The sequence below is a fragment of the Chroicocephalus ridibundus genome, chromosome 3 (assembly GCF_963924245.1).
Source record: "Chroicocephalus ridibundus chromosome 3, bChrRid1.1, whole genome shotgun sequence".
NCBI classification, from domain to species: Eukaryota; Metazoa; Chordata; class Aves; order Charadriiformes; family Laridae; genus Chroicocephalus; species Chroicocephalus ridibundus.
In genome coordinates this window covers 63181849-63201281 of record NC_086286.1, presented here as the reverse complement: position 1 = coordinate 63201281, position 19433 = coordinate 63181849, and the positions used below count along the sequence as shown (strand labels likewise).

The 19433-nt window shown below is 45.7% G+C and overlaps 1 protein-coding gene across 6 annotated transcripts in view; it reads right to left on the bottom strand.

Moving 5' to 3' along the window:
• Nucleotides 1-5839: 5839 nt before the first annotated feature.
• The window catches only part of HIVEP2 (HIVEP zinc finger 2), a 145402-nt gene continuing 131808 nt past the window's right edge, over nucleotides 5840-19433 (bottom strand). For all 6 annotated transcript variants that reach the window (XM_063329445.1, XM_063329444.1, XM_063329442.1 and 3 more), the window contains 4 exons: nucleotides 19252-19427; nucleotides 16535-16636; nucleotides 15083-15993; nucleotides 5840-8380 (listed from right to left, as the gene is read on the bottom strand). In XM_063329445.1, the coding sequence (XP_063185515.1) occupies nucleotides 7562-8380; nucleotides 15083-15993; nucleotides 16535-16636; nucleotides 19252-19427 (2008 nt within the window). In that variant the 3' untranslated portion in view covers nucleotides 5840-7561. The remainder of the gene's footprint in view (nucleotides 8381-15082; nucleotides 15994-16534; nucleotides 16637-19251; nucleotides 19428-19433) is intronic.

The following is a 19433-nucleotide window of genomic DNA, read 5'->3' as shown; positions in this document are numbered from 1 at the left end:
AGCCCCTCCGGCAGCCCCCCTGCCCTTCCGTGCCCTGCTGGGCTGAACCCCCCAGCCAGCACGGCCCCATCAGTGGCTTTCCTGGCACCGGCCGAGGCAGCGGACGGCTGCGCAGCGGCAGCTGGAGAGCAAGCCCAGCCAAAGTTTAGGCTGCTTAAAAGCGGCGTTAACTCTCCGTTGGATTTCTGCATGGAAATCCAGCGGGTTAGCGCAGGGCAGCGCTCTAGACGGTGGCTGATCCTTTGCTCTCACAGCCTGGCAGGGATCCAGCTCTGCGGAGAGCCAGCAAAAACGTTTCATGGGATCCCGCAGCGCAGGGGCAACACCGCAGGGGTGTTATTCCCCTCAGCTTCTTCCCGCTGCCTGTATTAATTGATGGAGCAGGCAGCAGGGCCGGGCTTATATCACCCAGCCCCCTTCACCCCCCACCCTGAGGGATGAGCTGGATCTGAATCCCTTCTGCTCGCAGTAGGACCAGAGGAAATACAGATGGAAAAAACTATTAGACTATTTAGCTCATCTTCTGCCAGAGAAAGACTGTTCCCTGCAGCACACCATGCCTTTGCCTTTTTTTTTTTCCCAAAGTTAAAGGCCCCCCTCTCTACTGAGTGCCCAAAGAAAACTTCTGAAAGATTTAAGATGAGTCCAAGATGCCCCTCTGTACCAGTCCCATGAGTTAAAATGTCATTTAGAAATATGAAATGGAGAGGAAAAACTTTGTCACAAAACTGGTCAAAGCCTCTGCTTTATCATTTTCATTTTTCCGGGCAGTAAAAAGGATCAGGCTATTTCAGCCATGAATGTTTGGTCTTTGTTTCATTCATTTGTTTTTTTCCTTCTTTCTTTCTGCCTAAATATGGTTGTTGTGGAGGGAAGAAAGATTGTGAGAAATAGCAAATGGAAGTGAAGTGCCAGACGTCATTAAGTTAGTCATTAAGAAGTTTTTAAGGGGCAGATTTTCACATGTGCCCAGAATCCAGCAGTTTCTGCCGAGAGCAAGTGTTCAGCACTTCTGAAAACTGACCACTTCATCTAAGTACTTCAGCCAAAGAGCCCAGCTCTTCAGAAAACCTGGCTTATGAAATAGTCACCCTTTTGCAATAGCTCTTTGGAGACCAGGAGTCTATATCTACTTAGGAAGAATAAGCACAATGCTCCTCCCCGCCCCCGAGCCTTCATTTGCCTTGCAGACTACGCAATGCCACTGTTTACAGAGGGCCAAGACTAATATGCCCAGAGGATTCAGGGCATTTACACCAGCACCGAGGACATTCAGGGACCAGCTCCTTCCACTGCCCAGAGCTGCCCGCCACGGCTCCCCCCTGTCCCGGCAGAGCACGGCCGAACCAGGCAAAGACCTTCACTTCTCTAGGAGCAGATGGGAAGGAAAGAAGTTGAAACGGCAAAATGCCAAGCACTCTGACATCCCTGCAACTTTAGGAGCAAGATTTCTCATCACCTCATGGAAACAAGCCTTCGGAGACTGCATCTCCTGCTGTTAAAATGAATGTGGAAACTCCATTAGTTTCTATGGCATGGTGTCAGCCTCTTCTTATATTCTGGCAGGGGAGAGGGAAAGGAAATGCTGTTCTCCAGTACGGAGCCGGATCTGCCTCCACTGGCTTTCTCCACCTTGCTGGGTGTTCACGGGGCCGTGGACGCCGCCATGCATATTCATCCTGGCTGCTTTGCTTAGCAATACTCCTGTCAGTTAAGAGATGTCACCCATCAGGAAAGAATGTGAAAAGGCAGTTTATGTGGTAATATTGTTTTTGTTTTTGATTAAGCCTGCTGCTGATCAAGCTCCCCTTGTCATGTCAGCTACAGAATGAATATTCATACAATGCAGAAAAGCAGGGAAACTCACTGGAGCAGAAATTTTTACTGGTTTTCAAAAAACCGCTGTTTTCTTCTGCCGCTGCTCCCACCAGCCTGCAGTCCAGCCTGCAAGCGGCCAAGACCTTGCAGGCTATCTGTATGCCTGAACAGACCTCAGAGGTGCCAGGCTCCCAGAGTCCCTTGGCTGCCCTACAGCAGAGGTGCGCTGGCACCACTGGAGCTAGCTTGATGTACGTTGGCTGAGGAGCTTGCCTGTAGGAGATGATTTTACAACATACAGCAATGCAAAGCGCGATAGGAGGCCATCCCCGCTTCACAAAGCTGCAAGAAAAATGCCACCGAGGCACCATGTGCAGCCGGAATGGAGAGCCAGCAGTGCCTGAATGCCAGTTCATCCTTTATGGGGATTCCAGTGCTTCATAGTCCTTGCAGGGGTCTGCTCCCAAGGATGAGTTTAATCCAGCTCTGCCTCCACAGTGGTCCTGCTCAAGATTATCTTGCATAAAATTATAGAGACGTTTATCTTTTGCTTAAATTCAACCACATGCCTAATAAACCCCTACGCATATGAACCACATGCACAGGGCACCTCCGTACTCACAAATTAAAGAAACTCTTAAAAAGAGTCTTCCTCACCAAGAACAACCATTTGGACAAGACTTAAGTACACAAAACAAATCAGCTTATTACAGCTCATGTAGGCATCACATAGGGGCAAAAGCCAAGTGTTTCACAGCGAAAGCTGTTTCCTGTGTTCCTGGTGCCGTCAGTGGTACCGAACCCAGTTGAAAGCAGGCATATTAGAGACAGCGCAAACACACGTGACGGATGCAGCTTGTGCAAAGCCCCCAAGAATAGTCAAACTATCCAGCACTTTCAGCTTAAATTGAGCCTACAGTAAGCATATGTTCAGGGTCTGTGTTTAGCGTATGTAATCTGTGTATGAGAAAAGGGCACAGGGACATCGTCACAGGCATAAACTCAATTAGTACACAGACTGCTGATTTTTTCATGCAGGCAATTTAACTGAAAAAAACCCTCCAAAATAGTGGCTAGACTAAAATATATGACGTGTTATGCAGGCTTTGCATTGAATATCCTGGATTTACTTTAAGGACATTCTTTAGAGGATATTGATTGTGATTTTCAGGGGTGGCTAAATGCCTTAAAAGGATAACTCCCATTGACTTGTTCCACTGTGGAATGGAATAAATCAATAAGGCTTGTTCTCCCTGAGCTATTTAGGGCAAAACCCAATAAAAGATTCAGGCATTGCAGCACCTAACTTTTGGGGCTTGGTCCTCATTCTGAAGCCCAGAACTGTACATCTGTCATCTGTCCCCCTCCTTTGGACATGGGTGGGACAATCACCTCAGAAAGGAGCAGGATATGAAGTAGGGAGCATGTTTGAAACCATGCTCTCCAAGCTGTCTAGAAAGCTGCAGGCAGGGAACTGCTTGTGCTCAGTCCCTCTCCTTCAAAATCTCTGTCACACCACTCTATTCACTGGCTTTCCAGTTAGCTCTCTCCCTGCCGAGCAGGGCACATCCAAACAGCTTTTCTTCTTGGGGGCAATAGGCTATAAGCCTGATGATCCAATGAATCTTGAAATTTTTGCTTAATAGTAGCAGAACTTCAGCAGGAAAGAAAAGGCTCTTCTGCTCCTCGTGGGGTACTTAGGGCACTCCCCTAGGAGACCAGAGATGTTGATCTAGCCAGTTTCAACACAGATTTGGGTTTTTTTTTAGATACCCAGGAAAGGGGACCAAGTCATTAGGCTAATCTGTAAGAGGTGTTGACAGCACTTGCCAGAAGTACAATTCAACAGGGAGCCCCATTTCATCATATGTCAGGTATTTTCAAAAACCCGCTCAGCAGGGCAGGTCCCTTGGAGGATCTAGGCCAAGAAATACGTAGTTTCTGGTGTCCAGGTCAGTTTGGGAGGGGAAGAGGTACAAAGCAGTTCTGAGCAGAGAAGTTCAGCTCCTGCCCAAAAGCAGGAAACAGCCTCAAACAAGGAGGCACCTTGTACACGTAGGTGCTGCTGGGGTTAAGCGGGAGCTGGCTGCAGCGTTCTTGGATTGAAATTCTTGCACTTGAGTCGCTTGACTCCATTTGGGCCTGTTATATCTAATGATGTCCTTTATTGGTGCTAATTCTTATCCACTGCTGGCAATGTGTCCTGCAGCAGGCAAGTCCGCATAAAGGTATTTAACATGCGACGGAGTAACTACCCTGAGTCAGAATCTAAAGCTTCATAAGAAGATTGTGCAGGCAGTTATATGAGACCAATATGATCTCTGTTTCGCTGACGCAAATAAATCCTGAAGTGACTCTGGTGACAGTATTCCATGAGAAGGGAATAAAGAGAGCTTGCCAGAGCATCTGTATTTCCCTTGTGCTTCACAGAAAAGACATATGGGTCTTCATAGAAAATTATAACCTCCTTGAACAATATAATAGGTAATTATATTCCTGACTTAGAAATTCTATAGCATACTGCATCTAAAAAATCCTCATTCGGTTCTGCACTTTAGAAGAGTGCCCTGTTAAATCTCTTCTTTTCATCCCTTTTAAAAACACACAACTTTTTCATTAGAGACCGCCAAGTTACTCTTCTTGGTCCCATCAGAACTACATGCCCCCACCGCACCAAGTCATTTTGGAGGAACCCCCTCCCCGTCACCCTCAGAGGGACTGTCAGCACACACGGGGGCCGCCAAGCCTTGCCCGGAGACCAACAGCCCCGGCTGGGAGCGGTGCAGCTGCCTTCCCCCAGCGCTGAGCCCGACCGGGGAGGGTGTTATCTCGGTACCGTGGGGCACAAAGGCAGCCCCGCACCTTCCTCACCACTGAGGGCTCGGAGCCAGCTGCAGCCGGGAGAGAGCAGGCAGAGGGCTCATGAAATTGTCTGTCCCCCAGTCCTGGTTTGCTCTACCAGCTCTGTTGGTTCCGAAAATTGCCCACGCCCGGGAAAACTTCTGTTGGCCGTGTTTGCTTTCCTCCTCCACACCCCTCACACAGCGTGCAAAGTGGTCATCATTGATGCCTAGGCTTTCTATGAGGCTATGATTTGTTCAAAGCACTTTATAAACATTAACTCATTAAGAAAATACAATTAAGATTATAAGTACCTGAAACCTCTTTAGGGTTGCTCCATTGTAACCCAAAAATATCACAAGTAATCTCAGTGATACTTGCTCAATGATTATTAAAAAAAAAAAATGCCCGAAGGCTGAAAAGGTAGATGGTAAATTGCAGCTGCAAATTAATTAAAATAATCAAACAAGCCAGAGGTAACTCCCACAGTAAGGTGGCTGCTTATACAGGCTATGTTAACAGAGCATTTACCACCGGGGCTTGCCTGGTTCCCTTTTAAAAAAATATCTGTGATTACCTGATTAGCTGATCATTGTGCAGAGCATTTTGTTCACAATCCAGCCATGCAGCCAAGGAGGAGAAGAGAGAGGCTTTTATCAGACAAGGCTTGTTTATTTAGAATGTAAAACTGACTTCTCCTTTTTTTAGGGAAGCATGATCCAACAAGCTGCTCACCTCCAGCTACACACACTGCTTCTCCTCTCTCCAGTCTGAGATGAGCAAGTTTTCTGGCATGCGCTTATCTTGGCAAGGTTACCCTCATGATCTGGAATAAAGGTAGGAACACTGCAATGGATGTGAGAAACCAACCTTTAATGGTTAGAAGGGGTCACCGTCCATTATGGTATTACATGGGTCATACGCCATCGTGCTAGAATGGCAACGACAACGTACTAGCTGTGGTTCTGTCCCCACATGGTATTATTGGAGAAATAAACTGGTTTAAGTTGATAGTATCTGAGGAGGCCAAAATACGATCCACATTTTTCACTGCCGCTCACAATCTTAAGGGCACTCCTTCTGTGGGAAACCAGCGCTTGGGAATAAAAGGTTCTAACAATATACTGGAACTCCAGTAAACCTGGAAAATTCAAAGAACACATGAAAACTAGACACCTGGTGCATGTAACTGTATATTTATTTCTTTTTAAAGAACACTCCTTAAATGTATTGTAAGTCAATATACAAACTTGGTTTCACAGATTTATAATCCACTAAATAGCACAAAATATAATCCAGGTCGTTGGTTTCTTTCGTGTGTGTGTGTGTGTGTGTGTGTGTGTGTGTTTGAGTGTGTCTGTGTGCACACGCGTGCACACACTCATGCTGCTGGTGGTAGTGGTAACCCACCACACGCGTTCAAACGCAAGCCCGGGCTCCTCCTGACTTTCCTCTGGAGCAAGCCTCATCCAGATGGAGACCCTGCTCTGGAAGACTGTGACTTTCTCGACCATGAATCCCGCTCCTTGAAGAGGCCGGGGTGGCGGTGCTCTCTGCCTCTCCGCACGGCCATGCTCCTCCCCCGAAGCTGACCCTGAAGCTCCTATGAAGCTCCTCCATCATCCTCCCCTGAAGCTGACCCGGGTACCGCAGCAGGCAGTGACCAGCCGTGGTGTTCAAGTACAAGGAGACACCTTTCATTTCCTGCTCCAAAGCCCTTTCTGACACTCCAGGGCACGTTCGCATGACACCTATGCCCCAAGGTCATCCCTCGCGAGCAGGGGACTGCCGGGGCTCAGCGGGGCGAGCCAGCGGGCCGGCTCCTCGCCCAGCCCCGTGTGGCCGTAGGGGCCTGGCCACCCTGCTGCTGGAGGCTGGACTCTGCCCGCTGGTGGCCAGCGGTGCCCCGGCTCCGCACCCGGCAGCACAGCAAACCTCTCCTGTCCCGCTGAGTGACACAGACGGCACCAGTGATGCACTTGCACATATTTACATGGGGTGGAATGTTTTCCCATCGCTTTTTAAAGGAGTATATAGATCAACATGTTCACATAAGACCAAATACTTTTAATATATTTATAACTGTTTTATAAAGCTTTGAAAAAACTCACAATAGCACATTGTTTTACTTTAATGCTTTACGGTACTATCAGTTTAAAATCACAATCAGCACTTAAGTTATAGTCAATCCGGCAAACAAGAGACAAAAAAAAATTACAAGAGTTAAGAACTGACTGATACATCCTTTATCTTTTCTTTTTAACTAATGCATAAGTGCAGAATAAGATAAGATACTCTAGTTTAAATATCTTGTTTTACAATATACATTTTGTTCTAATTACGCAACAGTAAATCCCATGCTTCACATAGAAAAGCAATCCACAACATTAAGAAAAAAATTTACAATTTATGAAACAAAGTAAATAAATATTAGTATTACAGAATCAGAGCTGTACATAAAAGCTGTTCAGTTTTAATCATATAAAAATATGTTTTAGTGCAACCTCACATATATTGATGCTGTTTTGCTTTACATCATTTAGATCCAAGTGTCCAAAAAAGGAAAGAAATTACATTTATTACAAAGCAGATACACAAATTCTAAAATATGTACAAATTACTGCTAAAAAAATGCTTATAAGAATATAAGCAAAGTAAAGAAAAGGCACAAACATCTGTACAATTTAAAAGTACCAGACCCAATAAGAATTTCAAATTTAGTTTTGGTCAGGCTCAAGATGACTTGTTATTTTATCTAATTCTTTTGATATAACAAAAGTATATATAATAGCAAACTACTGTAACTTAGAACAGGCATGCTGTAAAGTTGAATACTTCTATCTCTAGAAAAAAAAAAAAAAGTGGGGTAAATGTATGAGTGAAAGTCTCCATGCATCTCAGATCAATGTGGCTTGCTCTTCTCAGATGACGGATCTTTTCTTTCCTGTGTGCTTGATGGGGGCTCGCTCCTGCTGTGAAAGCCCAACTGCCGGACGTCCACAAAGCTCTTGCTGTAAAAGGTGGGATGGGCTAACGCAGTCTGTGATGTACCAAAACTGTCCTGTTCACCACCGTGCAAGTCAGGATGGGTGGCTGAGGCACAGGTCTGGCCCGGCTCAGATCCACTAAAGTGTTTAATGCTAAAATGTGCACTTTCTAAGGGTTTCTGGTGAGGCTCAGAAGGCCTCTGCAGCTGCTCCGCCCCGTGCAGAACGGCTTCTTCTGTGGCGATTCGCAGAGAGGCTATGGCTTTTGTACAAGTCTGTATGTTCTCCTCCTGCTCCCTCTCGGTAGCTACGACACTGTCCTCCGATGTGCTCTGCGTCAGCAGCAGCAAGGGAGAGGAGGGCGCGCTGGAGGGAGCGGTGGGGTGCAAGCTGTGCGGAGAGGTACGCTTCTCATGGTGCTTGGAAATACCATACGATTCTTTTGTAAGGATTTCCGCAGTTCCTCTTTGCTTCTCCTCAGAGCCCTCCCTCTGCAGGGCCAGAGCGGACGGAGGATGTAAACCTGAAAGGGCCACCGGTACTGAATGGACCATCTGGATACCCCCGATAGGCATCATGGGGATGGGCGCTCGGATCTGTTGCTGGGAGTGTAGTGGAAGATGACTGAAGACGTAGTCGCTCGGACCTTCAGGGAACGGGCTAGGCCCGCGGTGCTCCATACCTCCTTTTTCTCCATATACGTTGAAGTAAGGCCCCTGAGACAACCCCCTTCTCTGTAACCAGAAAAAAAAACAAAAGAAATGTCAGCGCTGCTACTAGCAAAATTCTTGTCCGGCTGCCAAACCACCTATCTGCTTTTCTGTCTAACCCAACCTCCCATTCGCACAGCACCTTTCATCCAGATGGATCCCAAAGCGTTTGGAAAACTCCACTAATTGCTTATCCAAACAACATAGGAGGTTTTGCTTAGCTCAGCCCTACAGGGCTCATGCCCCCGAGGTGAAAGGCAGCAGCTAGTTAAGAGCGTTCAGCAACACAATGCAGCAATTTAGGTCAGGAAGTGAAGAGTATTATATTCAACTGAAACTGCAGAGAGAATTTGGGGTAGAGTTTCATTCCCCAGGAGAAATTTGGCCAGGAGATCCATCTTACCCTCTCTTTTGGCAAACTGTGCGAACTGTGCTGGTATTGCCAGTCCACGCTGGGTATCAAGACTTTGTTGCGGAGAAATACACATCCGAAGGCTCCCTGCTTGCCACCACTGCTTGGCAGTATGGGAAAAATCTGACTGCATGTACGTATTTTCTGCCTGCCGTCCCAACTGCTCTGGAGCCCCAGAGAAGGCACTTGCTCCTCCTACCCTCCACCATGAGCTTTACCCAGTCCTTGATGAAAGGGGACGGGTATTTCCATGGAAGTTCAAGTGCCTCTGTGCAATGAAGACCCAAATTTTTATAGTCATTAAGACAATGGAGCACCACTCTGGCCTATCTGTAGTGTAAACAGTAAATAATAACAAAAGCACAGGCATTAGCTGTGAGTGAAAGTGATGATTCTGTCACAGGGAGACTCACCCACTCATAATGGGATTGAGAAGAATGAGGGATTTTGTAACGGCTAATAAAAACCAATCTCGCAATATTGACATTTTCAGTGCCTTCCCATTAGTTCCTGCCTTGGAAGAATGAATAGCTCCATCTCCACTCAGTATTAAATATGCCCCAGGCTTTTGGGTTTCTCTTTTTTTCATTCTTAACTTTTAAAATTTGTTTTCCATCTGATGATTAAGTATCATTTATTGCTGACCAGAGGAATAACGATGACAGAAGTGCAGGATGACATTTTCATAATTGTGTGTGGGATTTGGCCACACAACTCTCAGGGACTCCCGTAGGAAATTAAACGAACGAAAATGCTCATCTCTGCTCTGCAAATTGACCAAACACCTATCAATTGCCCCAGAGCTGTACTGCTACCACAGCCTTGGCGCGGCAGCCCGAGGACTGCGCTGTGAAATGCCAATGCATTAAAGCGGCAGCACTTCACTGCTGGGAAATCCTAGCTCTCAGGGCATTAAGCAACCTCTTGATCCCATCCCAGAGAACCAGTTTAGGGGGCAATTAAAGATTCAGTTTCTGTGCTACCCAGGGGCTCAATCTCACTGCGCTCAGATGCTTTGTCCTGTTCGATATAAATCAAAGTCGAGACAGGAAGGGTGACCCATAATCATCAGGCTCGAACTTAAGGGATGTTATTATTCAGAGCCTGATCTATGTTGGGAATTTTCCTATTCAGAAAGTGAGACACTTGAGTCTCATAAAAGAGAAACTGTCATAAGAAAGCACAGTGACAGCAAGTTATACCGCTGAATGGGGAAAAATTTACAGAATAAACTGCAGTTGCTAAGCCACAAGACATAGTTCACCTATCCTGTCAGTCCTTCCTATCGCTAACCTCACCTCTGCACAGCTGCTTGCCCCCTTGTTTTTTCCATCTTTGGTCTGTCAACCCGTTTCTCAGTCATACTGTCCTCTTGCTCTTGGATGTTTCCTAAGCTATGACATTTATCACTATTGCACCTGACGTGAACTTGGGCTATGGGAAATAGAGCAAAAGCAACCAAAAAAAAGGAGTAAAACTCATCAAAGAACAAACCTAGTCATACACAGATCTCTAATTGAGAAAGACATTGGCTTCATGTTGTACCTTGCCACAGTTTCAAAAGGGAATAGAGCAGCACTCTGTCCTTGTCGGATAGAGGTGGCTAACATGGTAGAAACTGCTACACGCTTCACGATCAGCAGTATCATCCAATATATGTCTCATATGCGTAATTTTTACATAGACAGTGACAATGTGTGCGTGTCCACTGGATGCCTTCCAAGCCTGGGTGAGCACATATTGGATTATCTTTCTCTAGCTCTGGCAGATGAGTTTGGAAACAGCCAACATAAATGGTTACAGGCATTAATAACTGTTCATGCCTCTCTCCCAGCTTTTATTTCCTTTACCAATATCTAGCATTTTCATACCTACAAGCAGACACACAGATACATCTTTTTACGGGGAAAGACTGAATATCAGAGGAGCTGTTAACAAACATCCCGAAAATGCAAAGACTTTGCTCTGTTGACAGGGTAAGTATTATATCCCATCACTGAGCACAGAGCAGAAAGTCACACTGACTGTGGTGCAGTCAGAATGGGTTGCAGCCAGTGCAGTGAGATGAGCTCCTCTCTTTTTCAGGTGATGGGAATCCAGTTCATTTCCTATTAATTCTCGTTTGTTGCAGTTGAGTGTATTTCCCTCCAGCTCCAGGTGACATATAGTTTCCCACCCAACAATACTCTGTAGGAACTTTTCATTAAACTCTCAGACCTGGTCATAAAGCTAGACTGCCACACCACATCCCTGAGCAAAGCCACATCCTGCTTCACAGGTCCCTCAGAATGCCTAAGGCATGAGATAGGGCTTACCCTATATCTCATACATCACCCAAAACAGGCTAGGGGGGATTAAGAGGAAGATTGTATTTCAAAGCCAAGCACCCTTCACAGACATCCTCCTGACAGCCTCAGACCACAGCTTGCAAAAAAGATGGCGGGTGGAAAACAATCTCTTTGATTACCATATCGTAATGTACTTGAGGCTTTTTAAAGTTAAAAATCAGAAAATGTTGAACTCTATTGCGAAATTCAATAACAGAGCTTATTACCGATGTGCTTTCTGAAAGACATGATGCTTATTAAAGTGACTATAAATCTGTGTGGACTTCAGTCAGGATCCGCTCGACTTGCAGTCCTGCTGAGAATGCACCAGGGCAGCCCACGTACACCAGTATTTACAGTTTACCTGGACTTCAGAAGTGTTACGCTGGCTTTCTGTTCAGGAACACATTTCACCCAAGATGATAAAGTATTGAGTGCTTGGGAAGGGATTGAATATCCATATGTCTGGGACGATCAAAGGATCTTAAGTCCTATTGACTTTCAAGTGGATATAGAAGTGCCTAACTCCCTTCAGCCCTTCTGGATATATCGACACAGGCTTCAGACCTCAAAATGAACGAGAGGCACAACAAAACAGCAACATGAGCAAAACCCACTACCTCCTACAAGCTAAAACAGTTGCTAGGGACAAGTTTGTAATGCTCACAGCAAGATATATTCACGGTCTCATTGTGTCTAGCCCTGGGACTGGAAGAAGAGGCAAAAGCTCTGGTCCACGCTAGGAAGTAGCAGGGTGCACTAGGAGTGGGGACAAGCAGGAACAGGGTGAAACTGCTGGTCCTTGATCCCACATTCACAATATAAGTGGGGTTGTGGGGTTGGAGGGGAAGGTTGCTTTGGACTATGTGGTCTCTTCTTGCTCACTTGAACGCCCAACTCACAGTTTAAATGCACTTGCTACACTCCTGGTGCACATTGTCTGGTTTAATTTAATCTGAAAACAATCCAGGTCACTTATTCCGTGACTGCTCTGCAATGTGAGTGGATCAGTTAGCCTGATCCAAACTAAAGCGCTAACAGAGATGCACTCAGGGTGCACAAAAGCAGCCTTCCCATCTCTCCTCTTTCTCTCAGGACTGGCATAAAATGACTGGGTAGAAGAATAAGAGCCCTTCAATAACAGCACCAGCCTCCTCAGAAAGGACAGAGACCTCTGGCATTGACTGAAGAGGAGATCCCGAATGTATTCAGAGAGCAATGGGGATCTGCCTTTAAATTTAAAGATGGGCACTTAACTTTCCAAAGCCAAATGTGCACCAGCACCAACCAGAGCCTTAGGCTACTTTGGAGAGAGTATCCTGCTGCAAGAGTGTATCCTGTTATTAACTGCCAAAGGAAAAAAAAAAGTGTATTTTTCTGTACGATTGCTTTCTATGTGGTGCTTCCAGTGCCAGAGCACTTTACAAGCTCTTTGCACAGGACCACAAAAGTGCATGACGTCCAAGGGGAAGTAACATGAAGGGGAACTAGACCACCACTGGCCAAAGAGACTAGAGCAAATACATCAATTTCAGTGGAGAAGAAAGAAAACTGGCCTCTTCTGGGAACTGCAGGCAGCAGACGCACAAAACCACTCTTATTCCTGCAAGGACTGTGAACCCAATGCAGCTCTGAAAGAGGAAGCGGGATTGTAAACTGGCATCTGCATCACTGATGCAGTTGCTAACCATGTTCTGATTTGCTGGATTTCACTTCTCTGAAAGTGAAAAACAGCCTTTATTCCTTTTTCTTCTCTGACAGCTTTCATTTATAGCAAGCTCAGGTGTTATTTGTCTTCCCACACACTGAGTATAATAACTTGTGTTTCACCTAAACTCAGCTACTGTTTGGCTGAAGTATGCCTTCCAGAAAGGCATCAAGAGGTGAGGAATCCATCTTTCCTTCCTTGCAGTCCTTGCAGTTGAGATGGGCAATCATCCTCACTTGTCATTTCCTCATTTAAATTTGCCTGGGCTCTGCTTCCAGTGATGCCTGTGTTCAGGTTCCAGCGACTGTACTGAGGTCTGGGCTTCTCTCTCAAAACACTCAACGTGCCACTGAGTTGCCAATGCTTTCTGTAGGACAAACGATCTTTTACATTGGGTTTTTCACTGCCACATGCCTGATCCTACCTCAAAAATAAGGTAAGTGTTAAGAGCCCATCTGGCACGGTGGACTTTCCAAAAGAAGGAGCTAAGGGTGCTAAAAGAGTCCTCATAATGTGCTAAACGCCTTGCTCGAAGGTGTGCATAACACACAAGGCAAACATTACAGCAAGAACTGTCAGATGGCCAAGGGTGACTGTTACACACCCTTTTGCCAGCATCCTCACACATCCAAAATCTCTACTACAGGATGCCAGTGGAAGTATCTCACGCAGGACATTAGGGACTGGGGCTCCCTGCACAATGTCAGCTGTGGCATCTCGTATAATCCCTTCCACTTGATACTAAGACATCGTGACTGTTAAACTGGTGGCTCTTTATCTTCTTGTTGTGCTTCCTTACTTTGTCAGTAGAACCCCTGGCGGGATTTGTATCCTCTCTCAGCTACACAGTGATGGGCCCTATGAAAGTGCAGCAGGGTTTCAGCATGCCCTTCCTCAGGGACCGCTTAGCCAGCCACCCCTCTCTGCTGCTCTCCCCGACAACTTACCAGGGCATAGTCTAAGCTGGAGAAGTACTGCATTGCTCTCTCCTACACACATTGCAGCTTTCCCTTATCCCCCTGACTTTTGGATCTGCCAAGCTGGCGGCATCTCGGCTCTGTTTGGTCCATCCCTGCTTCAGCCACCTTTGCCCAGCTGCATCCCTCACTCCATTCCCAGGCGCAAGGAGCACACCAGCTCGACAGAGCAATTCACCCCAGAGCTCTGGAAATGCTGATTTTATGAGCTCAGGGTTCAATTCTTCTCTGCAGAGAAGCACCACAAAGACTTCCCAAAGAGCCGAGAAGACTGGCGATGAGGAAGCGGGGAGGAGAGCCCTGCTGGGAGGAGGGCAGGGATTCAGGAACCGGGAGGCAGTGGGAGTCTGTCACAGCTTGCCCTGCTTGAACCCACACATATGGGCTGATAAAGCAGGCAATGAGAGGGCAGCAGCAACATCAAACATGGCAAGGGAAGCATACTAAATAAATAAATAAAAGCGATAAATAAAAAAAATTCCTTAACTCTAAAGACCAAATTTATTCATGGAGGGAGTGCTTTGTGAATGCTAGGGCCTGCCAAAAGTGCCAAGTCGGCAGTTTCTGAGAGCTGATTTACTGAAAGGGAACAGCAGAGACAGCAGCTGTGCAAGTTTTGCATATTTCCATTTCCACCCAGACGGTTGCATCCCTGCCGAAACAGCCAGTCGTGATGGCACTTTCTGCGGGGCAGACAGCTGCCTGCTCCTGTCACACGAACACATCCTTTAAACTCCAGCCACAAATCCTGATTTCGATGGGCACCCTGCTTTTCTGAGAGGTTCCATTTATTGTAGCGTTTTTATTCCATTAAACAATACTTTGGTGATGGGCACCGTACTGCAATATGAGGGCCTTAAGCCCTGATCTGGGCTCGATCCCATCTGACAGTCTGGGATGTAAAACGTTTTACAGTGCAGAAAGAAGCCCCACGTGCCATGTAAGCTTCCTGGGACATTTTAAAATAATATAATAAAATATATATATAAAATAAATATAATAAAGATGGAGGCAGTTAATGTAAGCTAGCCTAATTTCATTGAAGTTAATGGAGCTACTCAGGCTTGTACCAAGTGAAGATTTGACCCTTAGGCTGATTCTGTTGCATCTAACTGAATCAACATCCCGTCTTGGTCCCTGCCTATTCCAGATTTCTTGCATTTGTTCCAGGACTTCCCGCCATGGTTCAAAGCTTATGCCTTCTTCTTCTACAAAGCTGCAAAGTTTTTTAAAATCCTATGGACAGATTAGGTAAGAACACTGTTTTTGACAACAGGAGTGAAAATATTCTTTCATACTTACTGAATGCCCCACTGGAATAGATTCAGACTGTAAATATTGACCCATGGACAATGCTGGATTATGGTATAAGCCCCTCCGGGGAGATGCTGCTCTAACAGAGGCCATATATCTCCTCTCTCGCCTAGGAGACAAATCTCTTCGAACAGACACATCTTTCCCTGGTGACATTGGTCTCCTTGGCGATAGGTGACGTCTTGGTGACATGTCCCGTCTTGGTGATAACTCTCTCCTCAGCACAGCCTCCTTCCGTGGGGAAAGATGCCTCATGGGTGAAATATCTCTTCGAGGTGACAGGTGCCTTCTGGGTGACAAATCGCCTTTTGGCATTAAATACCTCTTTGGTGAGTTATCTCTATAGGGTGAAGAATCATAGCCGGGTGACGACTGTTGACTGGAAGGTGAGAGGTCCCTTGGAGACGAACTGGGGTCTAAGGAAAGCACATAATCCTCATCCATGCAACTAGGTATGTCCAACTTGTCTTTATCAGGCTCTGAATCGGTACTCTTACTCTGGAAAAACCTCTGATATTCTGTCATCTGTGAGTCTTCACAGGAGTCGCTTGGTGTTATAAGCTGAGTAACCTGAATGCTAGGTAAGGTGACCAAGTAACTGATGAGGGAGGAGTGTCCCACGGAAAGAGAGCCCTCAGGGGAAGCCCCCTGTGATGCCCCAGCCGAGTTCACCGACAGGGAGGAGAACCGAGGGGGCTGCGGGCTGGTACTTCTTGATCTGGTTTTTGGTGTCGAGTCTCCCTGAGTATCATCAAAATCATCCTCATCTTCATCGTCATCGTCGTTGTCATCGCCATCCTCGCCGTCTGACTCCTCCGCGTCAGAAAACTGGTGCTCTGCTGACAGGCCTGCCAGGTTGCTACTCTTCTCTGCCTCCTGCTGCATGTCCTCCATGTTTTCTGAAACAGCCACAGCAAGCCAAAATGGTGAGCACACACCCCACCTCTTACGCCTTCCGCCACATTCATTCCCCACCCAGCACACCCACCGCCATCGCTGGATGCTCTTCATCTGGGATGGCTGCATAAAGCCACTCTTCATAGACTCAAACCACAATTTTCCATAGCAATACCTTAAAGCTCTATCCTTGAAAGGAAGTATAAAAAGCAAATTCACCCTACCCCACCTTGCAACTTTGCTAAATGCTGCCATCTCTCACATCTAAATTGAAAACATGGGGAACTTTGTATGAGACAGATGACAACAGGTCATTCTTTTATTTCTAGCTCCTCCTCAAGTATCTTAATAAAAAGTGTAACGCAGACAAATGGATCGGATTTATTTTTCATACTTCCTGTTTATTAAAAAGATGCCTCTTAATTAAAAAATGCCCCAAATACTCTTAATATATTTTCCCATGCCAGCCACTGTGCTAAAGTGCAATGAGTCATTTGCATACTCCAGAGGCCATTCCAACTGAATTAAATCATTCTGGCATACCTGCTTCTTCAGTTTCAGCATCATCTACGGATGTCATTGATACTCCAAGCTCCAGGCATTTTTTCATGTGTGCTTTAGACTTCATATGTTTTGTCAGATTTCCTACGGATCAGAGATTAATCTAATTAACGGACAACAGCAAAGATCACTCTCCAAGTCAGGTTTTGGTGTATCTTAAATCCGTTATCCTGCAGATGGGGGTTTTAGTTTAAAAACAACCACAACAGACAGGGCTGACTCATCCAGCCCATTGCCCTCAGAGCCTATTTTAATAAGAGTAGGTTTTTATATCTTCCAAATAAAAAAAGAAAAATTTCAAATAAACTTAAACTCAGGGCCTGAGAGGTATATAGGCATCTCTCCAATTTTCCACATGACATTTAGGCACACCAGCAAGCTAAAAAACTCACTTTTGAATGTTATCTATCCCTGGATTCGGTGTTCGTGACATGTACAGACTGTTTGGACATCAAAGTAAGTCCAATGCACATCAGCCGTTCAGGGCTCACACTCCTAGTTTCACAGCGGCACTTCAAGCTGAGGGCTCTCCCAGGTACAACGTGGAGGTTCCAAATGTCAGTGTGTTTGAAACATATTGAAGCAAAAGTACCCCACAAAAAAGACATTTATGGGAGACTTCTCTATGCAAGTTCACTGTCTTGCTGCAGTCTCTGAACTGAGAAGAGCTGTACGTACAGTGTTCACCTGGGATGTGGGAAATCCAGGTTCAGCTCCCTGATTTGGAGTACGGATCTGTACCAGACACAGCAGGGATTTGAAATCAGATCTCCCATTCCCCTGAGGGAGCAATCTAACACTAGACTGACTTTCTGGAGTGCCTGTCTTGGTCTGTTTTTTCACAGATAAGAAAACTGGGTTGAGACTGGCCCCAAGAGACATTTCATGGCAAAGAATCTCGAGCACAAAGCACAAGCTAGAGAAATGAGAATATCGCTCTAATCCATTAACCACTTCAATCACATTTGTAACATGCAACGGGGAAAGCATGGCACAAGCAAACCCAACCCACTACCAAGACATGGTGCTTCTTAGCTCAAGGAAAGCACTCTGTGAATGTACCTATGCTGCTTCTGGGACTCCAACCGGCATCTCCAGATGGTGCATGTGGCACATGCAACCTCGGGGCAGGAACACCGTACCACTCTGTTGGATAGTGGAGGTGTGCTTAGAAGCTCACAAGCCAGGCTCTTCTCCTCTGACTATCAGTGCCAGCTAGTTCAAATAATTCCTTTCTCAGTAAGAGTTTCTCATTGTGCCTGTGCACTGCATGACAAGTGTAACCTGGCCACAGATGCCTCTGGATGGCTAAACGCTCAGGGTGTACACTGAAAACCTAAGTACCTCTGAAGGTCTGTCTTTTACTGTTCTCAGAAAAAAGCAACAATAGATATGAGGCTGACAACTGTTCATAAGCAGTAAAACACCAGTAAAACACTTCTTGTACTTCGAAGGCTCTTCCTACTCATGCCCTTCTTGTGCAATAGCATACCACCTCCTCCCTGTTTCTTCTCTGCCAGAAATGCCAGCCTCAGCAAGCAATTTCGCATTTCTTTCCAGGCCATCCCTTCTGCCTGGAATGTCCTCTCTGAACACAGCTGCAAAACCACAATCCTTCTTCAAGTCCCTCCTCAAGACCCGTTCCTCCAGCAATGTCAAATGTAAACAATGATCCACGAACAGCTCACCAGATTGTCTACTGGGACTACAAAGAGCAGCTCCTTGTCTTTGTCTCTACACCCCCATGAAAGTTCTCATCTTAAATTAGGCTGACGGGTCTAATACCATCCATCAGCTATTCCCATCTTTGGCAGAGGAAGAACTGCTGGAGTCATGGAAACTATTACAGTTCTCAATCCTCAAAACAGCCATGAAGCTGCACTGAGATCTTGGGAGAAATTTCCTTCAGCTTCCTCTCTCCCCCTTCAAGTAAGTTCAGCGCACTGGGACCAGAATCCATTTCCCTTGTCTGCCAAAGGGAAGCTAAGAAACTGAGAATGTAAGGCTCATTTGGACTGTGCTACAAAGAAATGCTACCAAAGAAAAAGATTTTTCTCTTTTAAGGAGATAGTTGCAATGCAAATCCGAATTCCAAAGAATATCATTATCTGTGGCCTCAGGGTGACAAATGGAAGCTTTTTTCTGTGCTGATAAATACATGTGAACACAAGCTATCAGATCTCTATTCATAATTAATGCCACAGTGGATGGAGTGGCCCATCTGGGAGACGTACATTATTTATAAACTTGAAACTGACCCACTGTAAAGCCTGTGAAGACATGTTTTCCTCAGCAGCTGATGCTCTGCTTCTACATTATGTCATAACAAGTGTACTCTCCTGGTAGCATTTAAGGGTTGCTGCAATTAAAATTTGCACCATGTAACAATTTTGGCAGAAAGTATTATTTGTAAGGGCAGTTCTTATGCTACTACATTTTCTCTGCAGACAGATGGACCAGCCGAGAGCCTATAGCTCTTAATGAAGCTACCCAAGGAGTCTCGGAGTCTCACAGAATCCCTGGATCAATTAAACAGAAGAGAAAAACCTCTCTCATGAGGTCCCATATACATAAATGCAATAGTTTTATTCTGATCAAAATTCTCTCCTTGATTGTAAAGGGTGCTTGGATCCCAGACAGAAAAATAGCTCACGATTTGTTTGGGAAGTGGCAAGAGATCAGCAAAAAGGGTCAAGTACCTTTAGTTTTGAAGGCAAAATTGCACAACTTGCATACATAAGGCCGGACATCAGTATGAGTGCGGATATGTTTTTTGAGCATGCTTGGCTTTTTGCAGCGAATTCCACATTCTTCACAAATGTACTTTCCTCGGCCACGACCTCTGACATAGACATAATCCTCATTTGATTTATACCTGTTG